The sequence below is a fragment of the Erpetoichthys calabaricus genome, chromosome 5 (genome assembly GCF_900747795.2).
Source record: "Erpetoichthys calabaricus chromosome 5, fErpCal1.3, whole genome shotgun sequence".
Taxonomy (NCBI): Eukaryota; Metazoa; Chordata; class Cladistia; order Polypteriformes; family Polypteridae; genus Erpetoichthys; species Erpetoichthys calabaricus.
The window spans coordinates 45,779,143-45,800,761 of NC_041398.2; the positions used below are offsets into that span (position 1 = coordinate 45,779,143).

The 21,619-nt window shown below is 36.7% G+C and overlaps 1 protein-coding gene across 9 annotated transcripts in view; it reads left to right on the forward strand.

Annotated features, from left to right (window-relative positions):
• The window catches only part of LOC114651655 (transcription factor COE3-like), a 402,694-nt gene that overhangs the window by 361,651 nt on the left and 19,424 nt on the right, over window positions 1-21,619 (forward strand). For all 9 annotated transcript variants that reach the window (XM_051928475.1, XM_051928473.1, XM_028801490.2 and 6 more), the window contains 2 exons: window positions 10,187-10,252; window positions 12,594-12,771. In XM_051928475.1, the coding sequence (XP_051784435.1) occupies window positions 10,187-10,252; window positions 12,594-12,771 (244 nt within the window). The remainder of the gene's footprint in view (window positions 1-10,186; window positions 10,253-12,593; window positions 12,772-21,619) is intronic.

The following is a 21,619-nucleotide window of genomic DNA, read 5'->3' on the forward strand; positions in this document are numbered from 1 at the left end:
ACACCAGACTGCCTTGATTTATGCCTTGCACCCATTTCTGACGGTGGCACGGTGGCGCGGTGGTAGCGCTGCTGCCTCGCAGTAAGGAGACCTGGGTCTGGAGGAGTGGAGTTTGCATGTTATCTCCATGTCTGCGTGGGTTTCGTCTGGGTGGTCTGGTTTCCTCTCACAGTCCAAAGAGGTGCAGGTTAGGTGCATTGGCAATCCTAAATTGTGCTTGGTGTCTAGGTGTGTTTGTGTGCGTGTGCCCTGCAGTGGGATTTGTTCCTACCTTGCGCCCTGTGCTGGCTGGGATTTGCTCCAGCAGACCCCCGTGACCCTGTGTTAGGATATAGCGGGTTGGACAATGACTGACTGACTGACTGACCCATTGCAGACACTATAGACTCTTAGCTCTGAGCAGCCCTGAATTGGATTCGGTTGATCTGAGAAGCTTGTGCAATGATATTCTTTCACAAATGGTGCATGAGTGAGCACACCGAATGCATTCCTTATATTTTATCTAAGCAAATCACTGGGAAACATGGATTCCCAGGGAACAACTTGCAAATTCCCTTGCATCAAAACTGAATATAAAACAATAAAGTTAACATATAAGAGATCTGATTGACAGTGAGAATTGATAAGATAACATGTTAGTATTATTATCAGTGTGATGGGTAAATAAGAGTTATATGGCAGATTTAAAAAGCAACAGAGAACATTTTCATTTTTAGTTTTAATTTGAACTTTATAATTGATTAGAATGTTTCAGTTATTTATGCTAATTCTAGAGGGGACACTGGGGGACACGGTGCATGGAACTGCTGGATCACAGCTTCATGTGCCCGAGTCTGATTTCTGTCACTATTTATGTGAGGTTTATCTATATTTTCATGATTTTTTTTTCTCTCCTGGTAGTCTAATTTCTTCCTGCATTCCAAAAAATGTTCATGTTGTGTTTCTCAGAAATTCTAAGTTGGTCTGGAATGTGTGTGTGTGCCGTGCCACAGACTTGGTTCCATCCAGTGTTGGTTCCTGTTTTGGGTCCAGTGCTGCTACGGTAGGCTTTAGCTTCCCATAAGCATTTAATGGAAAATGGAGTTCGTAAGATCAGTGTGTTGGGGAAGTTTGTTAATCCTTGCCACTTTCTAGGTGAGTTGTTAAGCATGCTCGAGATTTCTACACATTTTAGAGCATCCACTTAAAGTAATCTACGATTTAGGTAACTGAAGTGAATATAATCAGCCCTGAAGAATGAACTCAACTAGTTCTCAGTACGAGTGGACCTCATTGTTGTTACAATTTGTCAATGCAATTTAGGTATAAAATCAAAAACTTAGGCTGAAACATAGTATTAAATAACAATTATGAATGTACCAATGCTTCATTTTAAAATGAACATTTAAAAAAATTTAATATCATTGTATAAACTTTATGATCTAAAAATGTCTAATGTAATTTATGGGTGACATTTAGAACTTACCCTTTTGTGAATTCAGTCCTTTATGACAATCTGCCATTTAAGTGAGGAGTATTGTCACTTTACTCTAAGTGATCGATATTTATTCTTCATTAGGAATTTTTTTATTTAGAAATTTCAACTCTTTCCTCTCAGGAACTTTCTCCTCATATTGAACAGGAGTGTGTGTCTATAAATTATTATCCTGAGCACACATTCTATACATATGCTATACCTCCATAATGTACTTTTTTATGTCTGATTTAATTAAGATACTAAACAAAGCCATATGGTGCAAATTGCATCATCTAGAATTATCCAGACCACCAAAAAGAAGACAAATTATGAATGCAGCAATATACAACAAAAAGTGTTATTATAATTATTAAACTAATGCATGTTTTATTTAAGATGTTAATGTCATCTAGAGGGGGCAGGAGAATTAAAAACAAATTGAGATAATGCTGAAAAGCAATAGAACAAGCTTAAAAGACACAAATGTTTGATTCAAAATGATTGCAGTACACAGTGAAATGGCTCTGCCATTTTGAAGTTGTAATTTTAAAAATATATTTTTGTGTTCTTTAGCTTAGAGAACAAGAATCCAAGTCAGTATCATTTTCAAAGTATAATTAGACAGCTACAGTGGATTCAGAAAGTATTCAGACTCCTTCACTTTCGGAACATTTACGATATTTTAGATTTAATTTTAAATGGATAGATTTGTCATTTTTACCCATCAGTTTACAGTCAATAACCCATAAGGTTTGGAAATGTATTACAAATAAAAACCTGAAATCTTACATTAACATAGGCATTCAGACCCTTAACGGTACATTCATATCATTCACTCAAACTAAACTATATACACAACTTAAACCTGTATATTCAGTTTCATAATTATTGTAAAATGTTATCTGAATGGTCAAGCTTCAGTTTCTAGTGGTGAGAAAACAGACATGAACTTCACTTCTTTGTCTTTCTACCAAAGGAGCTTGAAGGGAAAAGAACCAGGTGATTTAAAGGGAACTGGAGTAATAAACTATTTCATATCAATTTAAATCATAAATTCATTGAGAGTAAAGCTGAAAGATCAGAGCTAAAATGGCATTATATGTAATTATAAATAGTACATCTTTAAATCTATCAATGCTTTTTTATAGTGGTGGTTCACGAGCAGTAACAGCCTACAAATAAGTGACCAATAAGCTCTTTGATACTGTGTGACTTTTTCAACTTCCTCTCTCCAGTATTTTTGCAGCAGCCTCATGGACTCATGGGCACATCAGGCATCCTCAATGTCTGTTAAGGTTGTCTGTCTTTGGCTGGCATGACCAACATTTTAAATGTACACAAATTACACGCAGCACGGAAACTTCCACAACTCTAATTGAGGTTCACATAATTATCTGAAGGTTGTCTGTAATTATTGGACTTTGTAGAAACAAATATAATAACCAGAATAAATTGAAATCACTGCATCTGCTTATTTTTCCTTGGATTTTATTTGAGAATTCATTTTAAAACATAAACAAAGCATAACATGTTTTTGTTATTACGAGGGACGTTCAAAAAGTTTCCACGCTTTTGTTAACTCTATTTATTATGAATTTCAAAAACAGATTATATCACTTTTCTACATAGTCACCTTCATTTGCGATGCAATTTTCCCAGCGCCGTACCAACTTTTTAATACCCAATTACTACTCCTCCCACCTTCATAGTTTCCAATGAAAATATAAAAATGCGGAAACTTTTTGAACATCCCTGATACGTTACATAGGGCTGACACAATAGATAGATAGATAGATAGATAGATAGATAGATAGATAGATAGATAGATAGATAGATAGATAGATAGATAGATAGATAGATAGATAGATAGATAGATAGATAGATAGATAGATTCAATTCTTTATTTACTCTGTTTTTAGTTCAGATTTACAACCACATCTGTAACAGTTTTATATCTTAAGGGTATCAGTTCATTCTAAAGGTAATCTATAAATTCTAGCCATTTCTGAGAACTTTTTATTGATGCATCCATTTTTACAACTTGATTCTTCAGTGAAGTCTCAGTGGGAGTCAGAGTTTACCCTGGGGGGTAAAGAAAGAAACCAACCCTAAATGATGAATCAGTTCATTGTAGGACGTACTTACACATATAGCCATTGAGTGTTACCTGTCCAAATAACAGCTTGTCTGTGAACTGTATTGGCAAATCAGAGACTCCGAAGGAAACCCTCACAAATTAGAAGAGGCCATGCTCACTCCACTCATTGACAGGAACAGCCCTAAAGTCCAAGTTGGACTGGTGGACTCTTAGATGCATGCCAGCAAACAAACAGCAAGAATGTGATCAACCCCTTGTTTTTTTGCATATAAGGATACAAACATTTTAGTAAGTTGGAGTTAAAACCTTCACTCATTATTTAAATCTAAATGTTTCTCAGATATTAATGATATGAACTAACACCAATACATAATATTTGTATGAATCAATACATACGGAGAATTGAGATGTACAGTAGACGGTTTTACTACATTGCATACTTAACCTAAATGGCGTCTGCTTTACATGCATTAATGTTAGGAATGTACTGTAAAAAAGAAAATAAAAATATACTTACTCGGGTTTGTACTTTGTGTATTTAATAATTTTTTTAATATACTGGTTTTAATTCCCACAAAAATAATGGAAATAATGTAGGGTGAATATCTAATGTAGGATATTTTGTTGAATGTCCACTTTTTTGTAAGTTGTTTTTTTATTATTTTTGCTGACTGGAGAAAATCTGAAGAAAGGTATCTGATCAGTGTAAAGTGTTTTGAGGTGGCCACCAATTGATAACAAAGGAGTTATTCATACATTAATTCATTCATTTATTTTCCACCATTTACCCGAGTGTGTGAGTGTTTAACACACCGGCAACAGTCTTAGCAGTGAGGCCTATATGTTCCTTTCCCCAGCCACATTTGCCTACTCATACTGTACAATCCCAAGATGTTCACAGGCCCTCTGGGAGATGTAATACTCCCAACAAGCCCTGGGTCTTCTTACAGCTGGTGGTGCGCGTAACACTTCCACAGGGAGGCATCTAAGAGGCACCTGTATCAGATGCTCAAAGCACCTCAGTTGGCTCCTTTCGATGCGGATGGTCCGCAGCTCTACTCCGAGACTTTCTCAGATGTCTGCGCATCTCACTCTAACTCTAAAGGAGAGTCCAGCCACCCTGCAGGGATAGGAAAATGTAATTGGGTGTGTATAGTTGTTTTGCCAGATGTCAATCAAAGACAACTCAATTGAGTGAGTTTTGGAAATTCTCATCGTTTTGTGGGCAAAAGTGTTTTTTCTTCCTGTTTTATATTCCATCTCAAAATATAAGGCCAAATGGTTATAAGCTTATGCTTTTTTCCCCTCATAAACCACACTGATTTCCCTGTTTTTTTAACATACTATACTCTTACATTTGGGATTCCAGAATAAGATTGTGTTTTTGTATTCACCACAAAGTAAGATCCTTTGCTCCTTCCTACAAACGGTATCATCCACTTCCGCAGAAGTTGTGCATCTGGCACTGTTTAGCTGCTCATTGTACTGTACCAACAAGCTCAGATATTCATAGGCAGCCGCCTGCATTTATCATTGTCCAGATCTCTAAATGTGCTCTTCAGAAATGTTTAGTTGTAACAAGACACGGGAGCAGTGTACATGTCCATATTATGCGTTTTGCAAATACATTTTTATAAAAGTTGTGACCCTTAAGTAAGGCTCATTTTGTGGAAAGACATCTTATAATGACAATATGTGCTATAGTGAATTACAAATGCTGGGAATTTATCTGAAGAAATAGCTTTACATCTGTTGAATAAAAAAGCTATTTATCTCTGTGTATGGCACCTACCAATTAAAGTGTACATGGCATATTAATTTGTCTATACATCAAAAACGCCTGTTCCACATGAGAGGAATATTAATGATGCCATTTTGTTTTAAATAATAAGGAGGATATCCTGTTATGACAACTCATTTAGCATAGTTCTAGTGAGCTATAAGCAGTTTATGACTTAAAAAGAAAGACAAATAAAAATAAAGGTAAACAGCCAATCTACAAAAGAGAAGAATGTCAGTGCCTGGTGGCAAGAATTACAGGATAATTCATATTACCGGTCAACTCAGCAAATAGGAAAATTAGAGATAATCAGGGATCCTTGTTCTGCACTGGGCGTTGTGCTCAGGGAAGCCTGTAATTTTTACAATACAATAATGACAGAGTAGCTCTCACACTCTCTTCAGAGCTACCGCTCTTTTATATCCCCTCTTGTCCAAGCCCATTCCTCCCCCCCTCCCACCCGCCCCATTTCCTCACTTTTCCCTTCCCCTGCCAGCCATCTGCATGCAGTCTCCAAAGACACACACACTCTCGCAGCCCATGCCATCATACACCAGAGAATTCCAGCAGAGGCTCTTTCCCCTGCCTCCAAAGATCTTGACGGACATCGATTTTTTAGAACTGTCATCCACTAATGCCAGCTCTTGTCAGCGACTGCTGTTTGTATCCTGACAATAAAAGCTTCCATGCAGAGGCTCGGGGTTGGGGGGGTTATGTGGAGATGAGAATTGTTTATGTAAGAAGGAAGGGCCTTGTAAGAATCACCTCGCCTGAACTCTTCTGACCTGGGACTGTAGATGGCAATGTAGCACCCAGCTTGCTGCTAGTGCACAATAAATATCGAAAGGATCCCCTTAGAAAAATAATTCATGTATCTATCCTGCTTTTATATATTTTATATGTACTTGTTTTTCTGCATATGGTTGGTGAAAAGGGTTGTGTTCATTGCAGGGTTGCTTGAAGTATAAGAAATAAGAAGGATGTTAGCTGGGTGATCTCCTTGCTGATGTACATCTATTAGTCACTTATTGTTTTGTATGGCATGCTTTATAACAGGTTGCTTTAATTTTATGTACTGTATGTGTAAAGTAAGTTACTGATAAATTAGTTATAGGTAAAGTTATCATTGAGCCTTAAGTATTTAGAAGTAACAGACTAATACATGCACCAAGATCCCTTTTATAAAATGTTACACCTTAATTGACATATATAAAGTGTACAGAAAATACCCATCCATCTGTCCATTTTTAATACACCTATCCAGTTTAGGGCAGCAGATACTGTAGGTGTTGCAAATTCAGGAAGTTTTATTTGCAAGGCAGAAAACAAACATGCGTGAGGTGCTGGGTCTTCAGAGAACACACTCCTGCACACATCTACTGTCACGCACTCTAGAAGGGGCCCATTTAGAGTCTCTTATTAGCTTAACACACACAATGTTGAGATGTGAGTAAAAAATCAAACTATGCAATGGAAACACCCAAGCATGCAGAGAAGACAACCTTGACTGGAATACTGCTATCTACCCACAATACTTGTTAACTTGACAGCAGCAGTAATTACTGCACAACCATGCCGTCCTTTACCTACTCTCGGAGACAGGGTTTGACCTCTAGCCTCTTTGTGTAGTATTTATAAATTGGTCAGTTTGGCTTTGATTATGTGATCAAAAGAGAAAATGTGGGCAAGAGACACACAAGAAGGGGAAAGGACATAGGAGGCACACTGAGAGAGATGCTTTCAGAGGGCAGAAGTATAAAAGAGGACAGGAGACGAGAAAGACGCTTCGAAAATAATGACAGTGCTTGAATAGTAGGCTTTACAGGAATGGGCTCAAGAGAGGGAGTGCTGGTGAAGAGGGATTCAGACACACATGAATACAGAGGAGAGGCGCTGATGGAGATAGAAAATATTTTTAAATTATTCTCTCTTCTCTCTCTCTCTCAATATATATATATATATATATATAAAATAGTAATGTCAAAAGTGGGTGGATCAATAGTGATGTCATTAAGTGCCAGGTCTTCGGCTGGGCTACAGAGGAATAAGTGAAGAGAGGATCAAATAACACTATCTGAGTCTGTAAACTTTCCCCCATGTGCACGTGTGTGATAATATATATATATACATATATATATATATATATAATATATATATATATATATTTATACTGTATATATATATATATATATATATATATATATATACATATATTTATACTGTATATATATATATATATATATATATATATATATATACAGTATACAGTATATATATATAATTTGTTAAGCAAAATTAACCAAACAAGTGCACATGGTGTTACTGAACTAAAATATAGGCTTGTAGCCTTCTCTTAGGTTCAGTAATACTGCCTGGTTGAGTGGGTCTTGTGTTTTCGCAGAGCTCCATCCTTAAATCAGGTTCAAGTCAAAGTGAGATGCCCCCTTCCAGGGATCCCCAGCTTTAAAGGACCTGGCCTGGAAAGGGTGCAGTCAGTGGCCCTCACTGGGTGTCTTCTCAAAAACATGGAGGTAGAAACAAGTGAAATGTTAGCAACAGTGGCTTCAGCTCATTCCTGAGTGGTATTACAGTACATACCTCAGCTAAGCCTGGACAGGGACTCTTTAATGTGTGTCAGTTATTGCTGTTTTTTTATATTGCAATGTATTTTCCAAATTATGAAAATCTACTTCTTAATATAATTTAAAAACAAAAAATATTGTACAATATATTTTAGAAACTATCCATCCATCCATTATCCAACCCGCTATATCCTAAGTACAGGGTAACGGGGGTCTGCTGGAGCCAATCCCAGCCAACACAGGGCGCAAGGCAGGAAACAAACCCGGGCAGGGCACCAGCCCACCACAGGGTGCGCACACAGGCACACCCACACACCAAGCACACACTAGGGACAATTTAGAATCGCCAATACACCTAACCTGCATGTCTTTGGACGGTGGGAGGAAACTGGAGCACCTGAAAGAAACCCACACAGACACGAGGAGAACATGCAAACTCCACGCAGGGAGGACCCGGGAAGCGATCCTGGGTCTCCTAACTGCGAGGCAGCAGTGCTACCCACTGCGTCACCGTGCCACCCATTTTAGAAACCATTACAATATATTTTTAAGTCCATCCATCCATTTTCCAACCCGCTGAATCCAAACACAGGGTCACGGGGGTCTGCTGGAGCCAATCCTAGCCAACACAGGGCACAAGGCAGGGACCAATCCCAGGCAGGGTGCCAACCCACCGCAGTATATTTTTAAGTATACAATAAATTTCAGTTATACCGTGCAATATATTTTAGAGTTTATATTTCAAGATACCTGTTATTTTTATATAGTGCAGTATATTTTAAATATATATTAACATGACATTAACAGTATTATCCAATAGATAACTCACAGGTGTTTCTTATATTGAGATATATTCCAGACTAAATCGCGTTGTGATAGCACAGACTGTAAACCTATTGTTAACCTAGTACTAATTAGTAACTAATAAGGCTGTAAACTGAAGCCCATGTACACTGACACATCCACCTACCTGAACTATTTTGTACTGAATTACAGTATATTGCATGTTTTATAAAACTATATTTGGAAATGTATGTTCAGATATAATCTTAAAAATGTATATTTGAACTATATGTTACCTTATAATGATTACCTTATAATATTTTTGCATACATTGCAATATATTTAGTAAGATTGGATTCAGAAAATATACAGAACCCTTTACTTTTTTCACATTTTGCTGTGTTGCAGCCTTCAACACAATATGCAACACTTAATACCCCAGAATGATGAAGTGAAAACAGGATTTTAGAAATTTTTTCAAAAAATAGAGTCTGAAAATGTGTGTGAAGATGGCTTTTCGGTTATTGTATATATGTTTAATATTTTGCAAAAATTTCTACAACTTATTATGGCATTAAATACCGTATATATTATTTACTATATACTGTACATAACATAATACATAGTTTAGAATGATAAGCATTATAATATTGAATAATGTATCACAATTAATGAATAATAATCATAATAACAGAAATAAGTTGATTTTGTTTTAACTTAAAAAATGCAAAAAATAGTTGCATTGTTATTGAGTAGAGCAACAATATGAAGCAAAATGCTACAACTCACCATATTTACAAAATAATCATAATAATAATATGATGGTGATGATAATAATGATGATGGTGATAATCCCTTAATAACTCATGCAAAATGCTGAAACCAAACAATGACTAATTAAAAGCAAGTGTTGTAAATCTGGCAATCTTGTCCCACACAGAGTGCTGCACTGCCAATCCTTACTGTGCTGTTCCTTTCTCAGGGTCTCAGCTGACTTCATCAAGTTGTTTGCTGTGCGTTCACAGTCATGTGATGTCTTGCCAAACAGTACAAAGGATATCTATTAGCAATGCTGCTGAGGAGTCTGTCGCATCATAAGGGTCAGCAACAGCATTCATCAACTGTAGTGATTCTGTCACATCTAACACACATCAGTGATGCTCTTTTTTTTCTTCTCTGCTGATGCACCTGTCTGCACAAAAGCAGCAGTACGGCATCTTTTTGCACCACACTCTAAAAGAAAAATGTCTTTTTAGGGCATACTGGGGTGTTTTTGTTTAGTTTTTAATTCATCTGACTGAAACTGTTTACATACTGAATGAAAGCACTTTTAGTGAAAAGTGCCTTTAAAAAAAAAGGAAAAAATATCTCTTTTCAGTTTTCCCTGGGTTTGTTCACCACTGGTTTTCGTGTCTTGCTTTGCAGCACTTCTCATTAAAAGAAACCTTCAACATAAACTTGACAATTTGTTTTATTGCATCCCTTAGGAAGTCTTGCTGAAGAGAGCCGCTGACCTGGTTGAAGCTCTGTATGGCATGCCACATAATAATCAGGTACTATCCCTGTGGGAGACATTATAAAACTCCACCTTTTACATTGTTGACTTCCACATTTCATTATCTAACTTATGTATTCATTGTTTCCTTATACAACACAGTATGAACCTAGTTACCTCTTTCTGACTAATTAGATCCCTGGTTATATCCTTCTGTATTACCAACAGCAGTTATATAATACTATGTCTTATACTGACCTGTTGTACTTTAATTAACATGATGGTAACATCTGATATTCTGTGTGATGTTGATGCAAGTCTGATGTGTCATTATAATTATTATCATTTACACTTTTACTGGATATTTAAATTGGTGTTTTCGTAAATGTTTTAAAGCATAAAAATACCATAGAGGCAGAGTGAGTAGGCCTGCTGCCTCACACGAGTAGTGCTTTCTGTGTCGATTTCACGTTTTCTTCCATGTTTCCTGGAGCAAACCAAAAACACGCGGGCACATTACTTGGTCCTACTAAACTGGTCTGTTTGAGTCTGTGCATCCTCTTGTTGTCTGTTATTCTAGCAGTTCACTTCTAAGTATTGGGAAATAACTGGCTTGAGAAAATAACAACAGTTTATTTCATGTACAGCCCAAAATCACACAAAGGAATGGCTCATTGGGCTTTAACAGGCCTGTTTTTTGACGTACTCCAGCCTTGACTCCCTATGAAGACAAGAAAAAACTCCCAGAAACCCTTATAGGGAAGAAAAATGGAATAAAACAGCACTACAAAGACAAAAAGAGAATGTTGTTTTTGAAAATGTCATAAAAGGAATAAATAACAACATTTCTTACCTAATTAAGAAAATTCAGGAACCCAGGGCCCACTCACCAATACATTCATGTGGAACCAGTCAACCTGAAATGCACATTTGGAATGTCAGATGAAAACTATACCACCATAAGGAAAATCCACACAGACATGGGTAAAATGTGAAAACTCCTTATAGACAGTGGCTATGTATGGGGTTTAAACCAATGATGCACGATGCACTGTGGAATTAATTTCTTTGAAAATTGTTTTACGTCCCATCATTGTTGCATTCTGTGACATGATGCTTCCATATTTTTTGCAAATGTTTCGTATTCTCTTGAGAGCTCCAGGGAGTAAGAATAAGTCTTTAATTTCAGCAGTAAATGAAAGGTCATGATCTCTCCCAGTGTAGGTCCTATCAAGGATCCCGCTCAAGAGCACAAAGTGTCACTTGCGGACGCAGTTTACTGGAGCCACTTATCTTAATCATATTCAGATTTTAAAGAAGAATCAACAGTATGTTGAGGCATGATCTGTATAATCTGCTTACAAAAGTCTTTACCCAGGTAAAACTGAGGAAGATGAAAAGAGCTCCATTTTGAAATAAGGTATACCATCCATCCATTATCCAACCCGCTATATCCTAGCTACAGGGTCACGGGGGAAATAAGGTATACTCCACTTTAAAATAATGCTTTTTAATATGTAGCTTACCCCATGTAGTTTGTAGTGATGGTCGACAAAAACTTTCAATGTCATGCTTTAACTGAGAACGGAAATAACACATTTTGAGACAGAATGGCTGTTTATGATAGAGACCAATGCTAGACAACAGCAAACAATATACTGTAAAAACGTCCTTGGAAAAAATCTCACGTTCGATTATCCTAATGTCAAGTCATCTAGTCATTTTCTCAGAATCAGCACGAATCCTATATTCAACTCAAATGCTCAAATGCTCATTTCCATGTGAAAGCATTTTATTCTGTACGCACTGCTCCAATTTTTTATTTAACAGTATTTTAGCAAAAAATACACACATTTTGCCCATTGTGACCATATAACTGGATAACTTGATTGTGGATTATGCATCATCCAGGAAAACATTTCATCTCCTTCCTGTAGAGAAAAGCCAAGCAAAATGACACCTTTTATTGGCTAACTAAACAGATTACAATATGCAAGCTTTCAAGGCAACTCAGGCCCCTTCTTCAGGCAAGATGTATGGCAAGATGTTCAGGCATATCTCCTTCCTGGAAATGTGACATTAAAAATTGGTCATCACTGCAAACCAAATGGGGTAAGTAACATGTAAACAAAATATGTATTTGTTTGGGTGGAGTATGCCTTTTATTTGATGCATACATTCATTTTATATACCATATGATCACCAACTTTCCAGCAAAGACAGGTGATGCTCATATATACGACATCTTTCTAGGGTTGTCTCTTTAGGATTCCTTATTACCTTTAGGTGTGAGATATTATTGTGTCCTTTTAATGACTTACTGTATCTTTTGTTTGTTGACTTACTACAAGTTTTCCTGTGAAGAGAGATGATTGTTGAAGCTTCTCTTTATTTTTCAGGAGATAATCCTGAAGCGAGCAGCTGATTTGACAGAAGCCTTGTACAGCGTCCCACGCAATCACAACCAGCTTCCATCCCTCACTGGTTCTGCTACCCACTCAGGAATGATGGGCGTTAACTCTTTCAGCAGTCAGCTTGCCGTCAACATCTCAGAGACCTCCCAGGGCAATGATCAAGGTAATCTCTAAATGTTATCCATCACCTTTTCTCACATTCCACTTATTTAAAAAAAATATATATATATGGCTTCTTTGGTTCATGGTTTACTAAATATCATGAACAGCAGACATGCTGGAAAGTTAAAAACCTGCTGAGTAATATTATACCAATTGCTGTAATGTCTCTCCTTTTAAATCTCTAAGACTTTTGTGCTTTTTCCAGCTAAACCTCTCTTTATTTACAGTCCAAAACGATAATTTGTTTACAGCTAATGTAAAATAATAAATCACATTAATTTTATGTTTCTAAAGCAAGTTCTCATGGTTTGTTTTGAATCCTATCAACTTAACCTTTTCAGTTTAGTTGAAATGTAGTTGAAAACATCCATCATCCAAATGTGATACAGATGGAGGATGGTACAGTGAACCTGAAAAGCTTAAAAATTCCTCTGTGAATAACCATTCGGAGTGTTGTATTCATAGGAATTACTTATGAATGCTATGAAATCACTTCAGGTTTTTTTTTTTTTTTTTTTTTTGTGACTCACGTTACAACAAAACCCCTACATACTGTATGTTATACTGTTTGATGCATCTTGATGTCTAGGTAGGTTAGACATCAGGCTTTCTGGGAGTTCCCAAATATTTTTTGGCCCTCTAGACCTGAAAAATCTTCATTTATATGCCAACATAGACCATATTTTTCTTCTGGAAATTACACCCTTATGAGTAAAAGTAAACAAATAGGTGTCTTCAGAAACAATGGTCAGAAGCACATAGAAGACACCCATAACCTGTTATGAGGGGTCAAAGTTACTCCTTTAACAAAACTTAAAAACAATGTGAGTTGGTAATATAGCCATGTGTCATTTTATGCTATTTTGAGGTTGCAAATCATGAATATAATATTTTTATATTATAGCAGGCGTTAGGTGGTCTCGTGGCCTTGGAACCCCTACAGATTTTGTTTTTTTTTCTCCAGTGCTCTGGGGTTTTTTTTTTGTTTGTTATTTTTTGTCCTCCCTGGCTATCAGGCCTTACTTTATTCTTTTTTTACTTAGTATTGCCTAATCTTATTTTTATATTTTTCTTTTTTTCCTGCTTCATTTTGTAAAGCACTTTGAGCTACATCATTTGTATGAAAATGTACTACATAAATAAATGTTCTTGTTTTTGTTTTGATACTTGATTCTAGCCTTTTGGGAGCCAATCTCATCAAGTTAAAAAATAAAAATTTTCAAAAATAAGTATATGGGGTTTCATTTTTGACTATTTCAAGCTCAGTAATTATGAATATGTATTTTTTTTATTTTCTCTATTAAAATCAAGAATATTTGGACCTTAAACATTTAAACTGAAGCACACTGCTTAATATTTCAAATATGTGATGCATCTATTCTTGTTCATTATGTACTTCTACCTCATTACATTTCTAATGAACATCCCGAATTAGGGTGGCTTATGCTAATTCAAACATTTTCCATTAAGCTTTCACTTTAAACTGGATATGTCCTTCACCAATAAAAGGTGATATTGTAAAAGTGTTGGTTTAAACTCAAAAGGAAGAGATATTCTGATTATCTTATCTACTGGTTTAATTGCTTAAAGCTCTCTGGCTTCTGTGTAAAGGGATTTAATGGGAGGGCATTATGGAAAATAAGTGTGAATAAAAGGAGACAGGAGACATTTATATCTGGAATGTGCATCGCAACTGTCGCTTTGAAAGTCTGTCAGACTAAAAAATAGAAATAGATCATTTTCTTGTAATAGTACTGAGTATTTGCAGAAGGAAAGTTTAAATAGAAACATTATAAATAAGTGTTTATTAGTAAGTGTCCAAGGTATACTGGCCTCTGAGAAACCTCATTAACTGAGGTAGATTTGTGAATAACCCAACTTATGTGGCCATGAAAACCCTTAACTGGGTTACTGCGCATGTCTGTTACACTCTGTCAACCTGCATGTGTATTTCTTCCTAAAATGTATATGTTTACAGCAGCCACAGGTAGAAACTTCCACAAAATAAATTTCCAGAGGCAAATGCTCAGATGATTGCATTATTTGTTTTTCCGGGCTGAAATAATCTGTCTCGATATGTTTATGTTGACAAGCTGAATGTACAGTGCTAAATTCAGTAACACAATCTCGAGAGCAGTATTGTAACACGTTAAAAGTAATGTGTGTTACATAGTCGAATGACTTTTTAAAATAATTAAAAACCTACTCAATACTTATCATATTGAGGTAAAAATACTTGCATCATTATTATTCTAGCAGCATCGGGTTAAGGCAAAAGGGATACGTACCAGTATGCTGGTCCTTTGCTGGGCTCAATCACACAGCAATGCAGAAAAGAGTGTGCTGTATGCAAAATCCGGTAACAGAATCCTATAAGTAAATCCTTTTTGTACAGTTTAATGACAGTGGAGCATTTGGACAAAGAGGAACTCCATGATAAAATCTCTCATTGGATTATCGTCATGTCAAATCATCCAGTCACAGGCACAAATTTAAAAGCTCATTCCCGTAGCATTTCCTCTGCATGCACAGCTCTGATTTTCAGGAAGTATTTATTTAACAATATTTTAGAAAAAGTCATGTGAGCATGTGTCTGGATGACTTGATGTGTGGATTATGTATTCTCCATGAACACATAACATTAAACATTTGTCGCGAATATCAGTACCAACCAAATGAGGAAAGTAACATTTGACGAAAATAAAATTTTTGAGTATTTCTTTAGGTTTCGTCAGCTCTTTCCATAAGCAAGGAGCTGCCAAACTTTGCTTGCACTTCCCCTGTAGGCATAAATTAATTTTATCTACTATATGATCGCCACATTTCCAGCATACACAAACAAGTGATGCTAATATACAAGACATCTTTCTAGAGTGATCTTTTTGATTTTTCATATTACCTTTGAGCCTGAGACATTAGCGTATTCTGCAAATAAGCCCTTTCTGATGATTTAGCCCACTGTTCTGCTTTATTGTTCATCTCTTTAATGAATCTGTGTTAACTTTTATGATTTCCATGCATCTACTTTAACTCCTCTGAAGGTCCTAATCCGAACTTGAAATGACGGGGCTTGTTTGGAAGCAGACAGGCGTTTCCTCCCAATAAGCTCCTGGGACCAGTTTGGTTCAATAGCCATCACCCCAGCAATGTCGCTCTACTTTAATGAAAATCATTACAATATAATGCCCCTCCATTCTTTTTAATACCCCAAGTCTCCACCCTAATTCATCAAGAGCAGGTGCATATGTTCAAGTAACACCTCATCTATTATTCAGATGAACAACATCTGCATTTTGTAGTTGCGATGGGAGAACATGTGTTTTATTGTGACACAGCTGGAGCATGGAAGTGGTCAAAGTGCAAATTGATATCTGAGCCTTTCCTCATGCTGAAGTCTCTCTCTTTCTCATGCAAGCGTGCAAGTGAAATCTTCACTAGGAGAAATAGGCCAGTTTCCTATTAGCTCCCTAAAAACACGTGAACAATTCAGGCCTTAAATATAGAGACGTGTCTAGGCAGGGGTCTGCTCTGATAGCTGGCCCACTTAAACCTCTCTTGCTTAATATTTGCAGGTCTTGTTGTAGTGTCAGATAAGAAGCCAAAGCACGCAAGAGATGTAGGCCCCTGCAACGCCAAGCACAGGGGAAAAGGAGGATAAAAAAAACCATGAAACCCCTGTTTTCTGTTATACATCTATATTTCATTTTTTTTTTTTTTTAAACTTTCCACTCAGCTGTCTAGGCCCCCTGATTGGAGCCGCGTGTTATCAAAGTTGGTCCAATTACAGGAGAGCTGCAAGAAGCCTAGGATGAGAGAGGACCTAATCAGGAGGATGTGCCCCTGCAAACCTGATAAGCAATCAAATAAGGCAATGGTGGTGGGGGGGTGGGGGCGGATGGGATATCTTTGAGCTTCAGCACACATTTGGTGAAGTGATCCTGCTGCAATAAACACAATGTATCTCATCTTCCTCAAACTTAGATTATAGTTCCCATTTTACATTCTGCAATTAATGGACAACAAAATGTTTAGCATTTAGGATAATACGTTCATTTAAGCTGCCCTGCATTCAGAAATTACCTTGTCCGTTGATATAAATTTTCAACTTCTAATCTGCTTTCTCAAAGTTTTCTTGGTATTTTAATGGATTCATAATTTCAATTACTCTATGGCTCACTGCAACAAGCACACCTCCATTTCTTTTTCTTAACCCACTTAGTCCGTTATACAGTAAGACATATAACCTAACATGCACATTCCTGGGAAGTATCTGAAACCTGGAGGACTAAAAGAAAACCCACACAGACATAGGGGGAACATGCAAACTCCATATAAAGCAACTACCCCACAATTTGAAGTAGCATTTGTAATTTTGGTCAAAGAAAGAGTAAGCAAAAAATTATGTACTGTATATATCACTTGCCTAAAAGTTATTAATAATTTAGTTCAAATACTAATGCTGCAAAAATCCAAAACTGTGAGCCTGAAATTTTGGGAATGAAAATGCAGTAATTAGAAAATAGCAGATATATTTATAGTCATTTCAGCAAAGTGAAATGACACACTTTGTTATTTGATGTGGGACAACTTTGTTAATTTTACAAATGACATAAATTGTAAAAAAAAAAGTGTTATTGGTTCACTTTGGTGCCCTTTATTAAATATTATATTTGGTTGTTAGAACATTCAGTGTCAAAATTTTGCACTAATAGGGAAAGTGAAAGAGTAGATACTTTTTCATTGTATTATCTATCTATCTATCTATCTATCTATCTATCTATCTATCTATCTATCTATCTATCTATCTATCTATCTATCTATCTATCATGATGGAAAAAGAACCATTTTGTAGAATCTGAAAACTATAGTTACTGTATATATTCACGTATAAGTCAGGTCTTGAAACCTGAAAAATCAATCATAAAATCAGACCCCGACTTACACGCCAGTTCAAAAATAAGACACAATTTTTTTTAAACATCTTACTTCCTCCAATCTCGCACCAGTTTCTCAGACACATCTAATTTTGTTGCAGAATTGCAGTTACCAATTTCTTTTGCCACTTCAACAACTTTTAATTTAAAACCAGCTTCATATTTTCTTCTGATCAAATGCTCCATCGTGGATAAGGGATACTCTTACGATAAAGGTGTATTAGGGTGTGAGATACAAAAAACACAAAACAATGCAAACGTCGCTTCGGAATAGTTCGGGTATTATCGTGTGGTCACGTAGGCACAATACACAGAAAAAAAAGGCAGTGTGCTCCGTGTTTAGTCTCTCAGGTGGGCGTTAGCATATCGTGATCTCTTGGACCAATAGTGTGAGTTTTCCATATTCAATTTATATGACAAACATTATAAAATACTGGAAATTATACGGTAAAATCAAGCCCCGACTTATCCGTGGGAGAACTTAAAACGCGAGTAGTAGATATTTTCACTAAAAGTTGTTAATTTATTTTAGTCCTCCTAACCAACAATACGGCTTGTGCAATGAAGCATTGCTACTTGTCAAACAGCATGTTAAGGGAACTTTTACAAAGCCAAGTGCAAGAAGAACAATGCCTGGTTTAGGCCACCTTTAAACTGACTTTAATTTGAAGCTTATGTGTCAGCAAAACAATAGCCACACTGAAGACCAGGCCACATTAGACAAGTTTTTCAGCAATTTTCAGTTGTAGCCTTCATTTAGATAATGTTAGCTAGTCTGCTGAGAAGTTGTGCACCATAATCTGATATATCCAATGACTCACTCCAACTAATCCATGAGTCATTCCAACGCAATTAAACAGGATTGATTTTGTCTTTAGTCATATAAGTGGGTTGTGTGTACATGACAGCTGACATCCAATGAATGCTCAACCAATAATCCAATGGTGAGGAATAAGAAATGTGCTTGTTTTGAAGCTTCCAAACAGAAGAGAAGCTTCTCTGTGTGATGTCTTCTGTTTCATGCACCATGACAGACTGGAAAAAAAAAAGTTTGCATCTGAACTCACCGTAGCTGTTAACCCTTTGTACAGTGCCGGCTTCATCCGGCAGCACGCTTTTTGCTGTAAGAAAAAAGGGCGAGCACAGCTGTGCTAGAAGGTCAGCACACAGTTAGTAAATGTGACATGACCATCAGTTTTTTAAATTGACATGGTCTGGTGACGGGATCAGCAACTGCAGTTGGCAAGTCTAAAATGCCCCATGACTAAAAGTCACATAATGTGACATTGGCTTTAGTCAATTCTCTGTACACTCCATAATACCTTGAATGTCACCAAAACCAATAGAAAGGGTCACTGGCATGCTTCAGCCAGGTCTGTTGCCAGCATTGCCAGGCACTATGGATTAAGCCTCAGGCTTGCAGCACACCGACAGGACAGATGACCAAGATTTCATTGCTCTCGAAATACCATACCAGATCAGGGCTGACATATTAGATAGATCTGGCATGGTTGATCTGCCACCTGTAAAGAGGCTTAAAATGCTGTGAGACACAGCGAATCAAGTGAAAGGACAGTGAGGGACACGGTACGTGCTGCTGGCCTTAGGGCAAGGGGACCGCTGCATATACCTCCTAGATATCTGGCTTGAGATCGCATATACTGCTGTCATAGACACCACGGTTTTAAAGAATAAATGCAGGTGCTTGCCTTATCTCCTGATCTTAATCTGACAGAGCACTTTTGGGATGCCCTGGATTGCAGCATTCAGAGATGTAATCCTTTTTTTTGCAAATGGTGAGCAGCTTTGTCAGGACTTTCTGCAAAATCGCATATTTCTTGAATATCTCAAATGAATGATATACATAATAATAAAGACCATCATAATAAATTTTTTCAGCATAACAGTACATGTCTGATTATAAACAATTCTTTCTTTTATAGTTGGTCTTTTTTTTAGGTGCTGTATCTTTAAAAATGCTTGTGCATAATGCACTTCACTGCACTAGTACTCCTGCTGTTTTTTGTGGTACTATTAACACAGAAACAAGTTGCATGAAAATTACTCTACAAATAAACAATTACAAATTCCCACTGTGGAAATGAACTCTTTAAAAATGCAATCTTTTTTCTTTCACTTTGTTGGAAAGCCCTGTAGAGAAAAGCCAAGCAAAATGACACCTTTTATTGGCTAACTAAAAAGATTACAATATGCAAGCTTTCGAGGCAACTCAGGCCCCTTCTTCAGGCAAAACAATTATCCTGTAGGCTTATTTTTAAAAAGTTGCAGATGAAAATGTAAAAGTACAAATGTGCTCAATTTTTATGGCTCAAGACCTTTCTATACCTGTCATCAATTTTTCAAAGATTTTGTCAAAATAATTGGCCAAAACTTTGTGACAGACCGATCCCATTCAGGGTATAATCATACCCACATTTCAGAGCTATAAGGATCAGCACGGGCCTCAGCACAAATATGAATAGTTAGATTAGTTGTACCCATGAATGGATACTTTAACATGTTCACTCCTGATACACAAACAAACAAAAATACTGTTATGTACAGGAGAAGCCAGTTTTTTTGAATTTACATAGATGGCTGACAAATGCTCCCCTCACACTTTCATCAGTGCTTGTCAATGGCAGTCTAAAATTACTTTATGCATATTGAGAATTTAGCAATGCTCTACTGTACACTAAACTATCTATCTATCTATCTATCTATCTATCTATCTATCTATCTATCTATCTATCTATCTATCTATCTATCTATCTATCTATCTATCTATCTATCTATCTTTTGTGAATCTAGACAATATTCTGGCCTACCTTTCGACCAAGACATTGAGTGATGGATCAATGGAAAATGGTGTATTGTTCATCTCCTGGGACAAGGTGCCAGAGTGATGCTACATATTTTATTCAGACTCCTTCAGATGAGCCTGGCCCTTTAAAAGAAAAGGTTTTGATGATGTTTGATGTTGAAATGCCTAGTGGTGCCAGGGGAAGCTCAAGAAGCACAGCCTTTGGAGTATCACAGGACTAAACCCAGCCCCTAAAGTATCTCCCAGATGGTTGGGACATAAAAGGACATCCTTGCCACAGGTCAGACAAACTTGGACTTGACTGAGAAGAGACATACATGGGCACACCTGGGAGAGAGGAAAGTAGACCAGGTTGTGCAAATAGCTAAGAAAGGTTCAAGTAGTGTGGTAAATGTTACATTTGTCTGCAAGATGAGAAGGTTGTACACTGCTAGAGAATGGCACCACCCTTTATAGGAGTGTTCTGGTCCATTTTTTTTTTTTTGGTGTTCTTGTGATTTTTCCTCTCCTACCTACCCTTGTATGCTATTACTTTGTGTCCAGCTCAGTACCCTTCTTCATTTTACCTGGGCTTTCTCCATTTTTCTTGGTTTGGCATCTGCTCAAGAACAACCCTCTTGGACACGCTATCAATTATATGTTGCCTTTCATATCTAACTGTCAGATCAGACAAAGTATCCAAGTCCAGTGACACCATGTTCATCATTATCAATATCTTTTAAAAAACAACAACAACCTTGCACACACACACACACAGATTCATTTGACACACATTGTGGTTTTTCATTTCTGTTTTAGCAGTCCTAAAAAGGATTGATTTTTCCTTCTCATAATCATCTTCTCTTCCAAGATAACTGTCATGCAGTATGATTTTTTCTCCATTGATGTTTACTATTCATGGTCTAGGTATACTGCAGAATTTTTTATGGATGAGTTTCTCAATCCTAAAGTGAACTGTCTTGGCACATATTTGTAATTTGTAATTGACCATTTATGTGAGAAACGGGTCAGCAAATTGAACAAATGTGTCTGTTTTTAATGACCATAAATGATATTAGTAACTATTCTTACATAGACATGAACATTTTTAG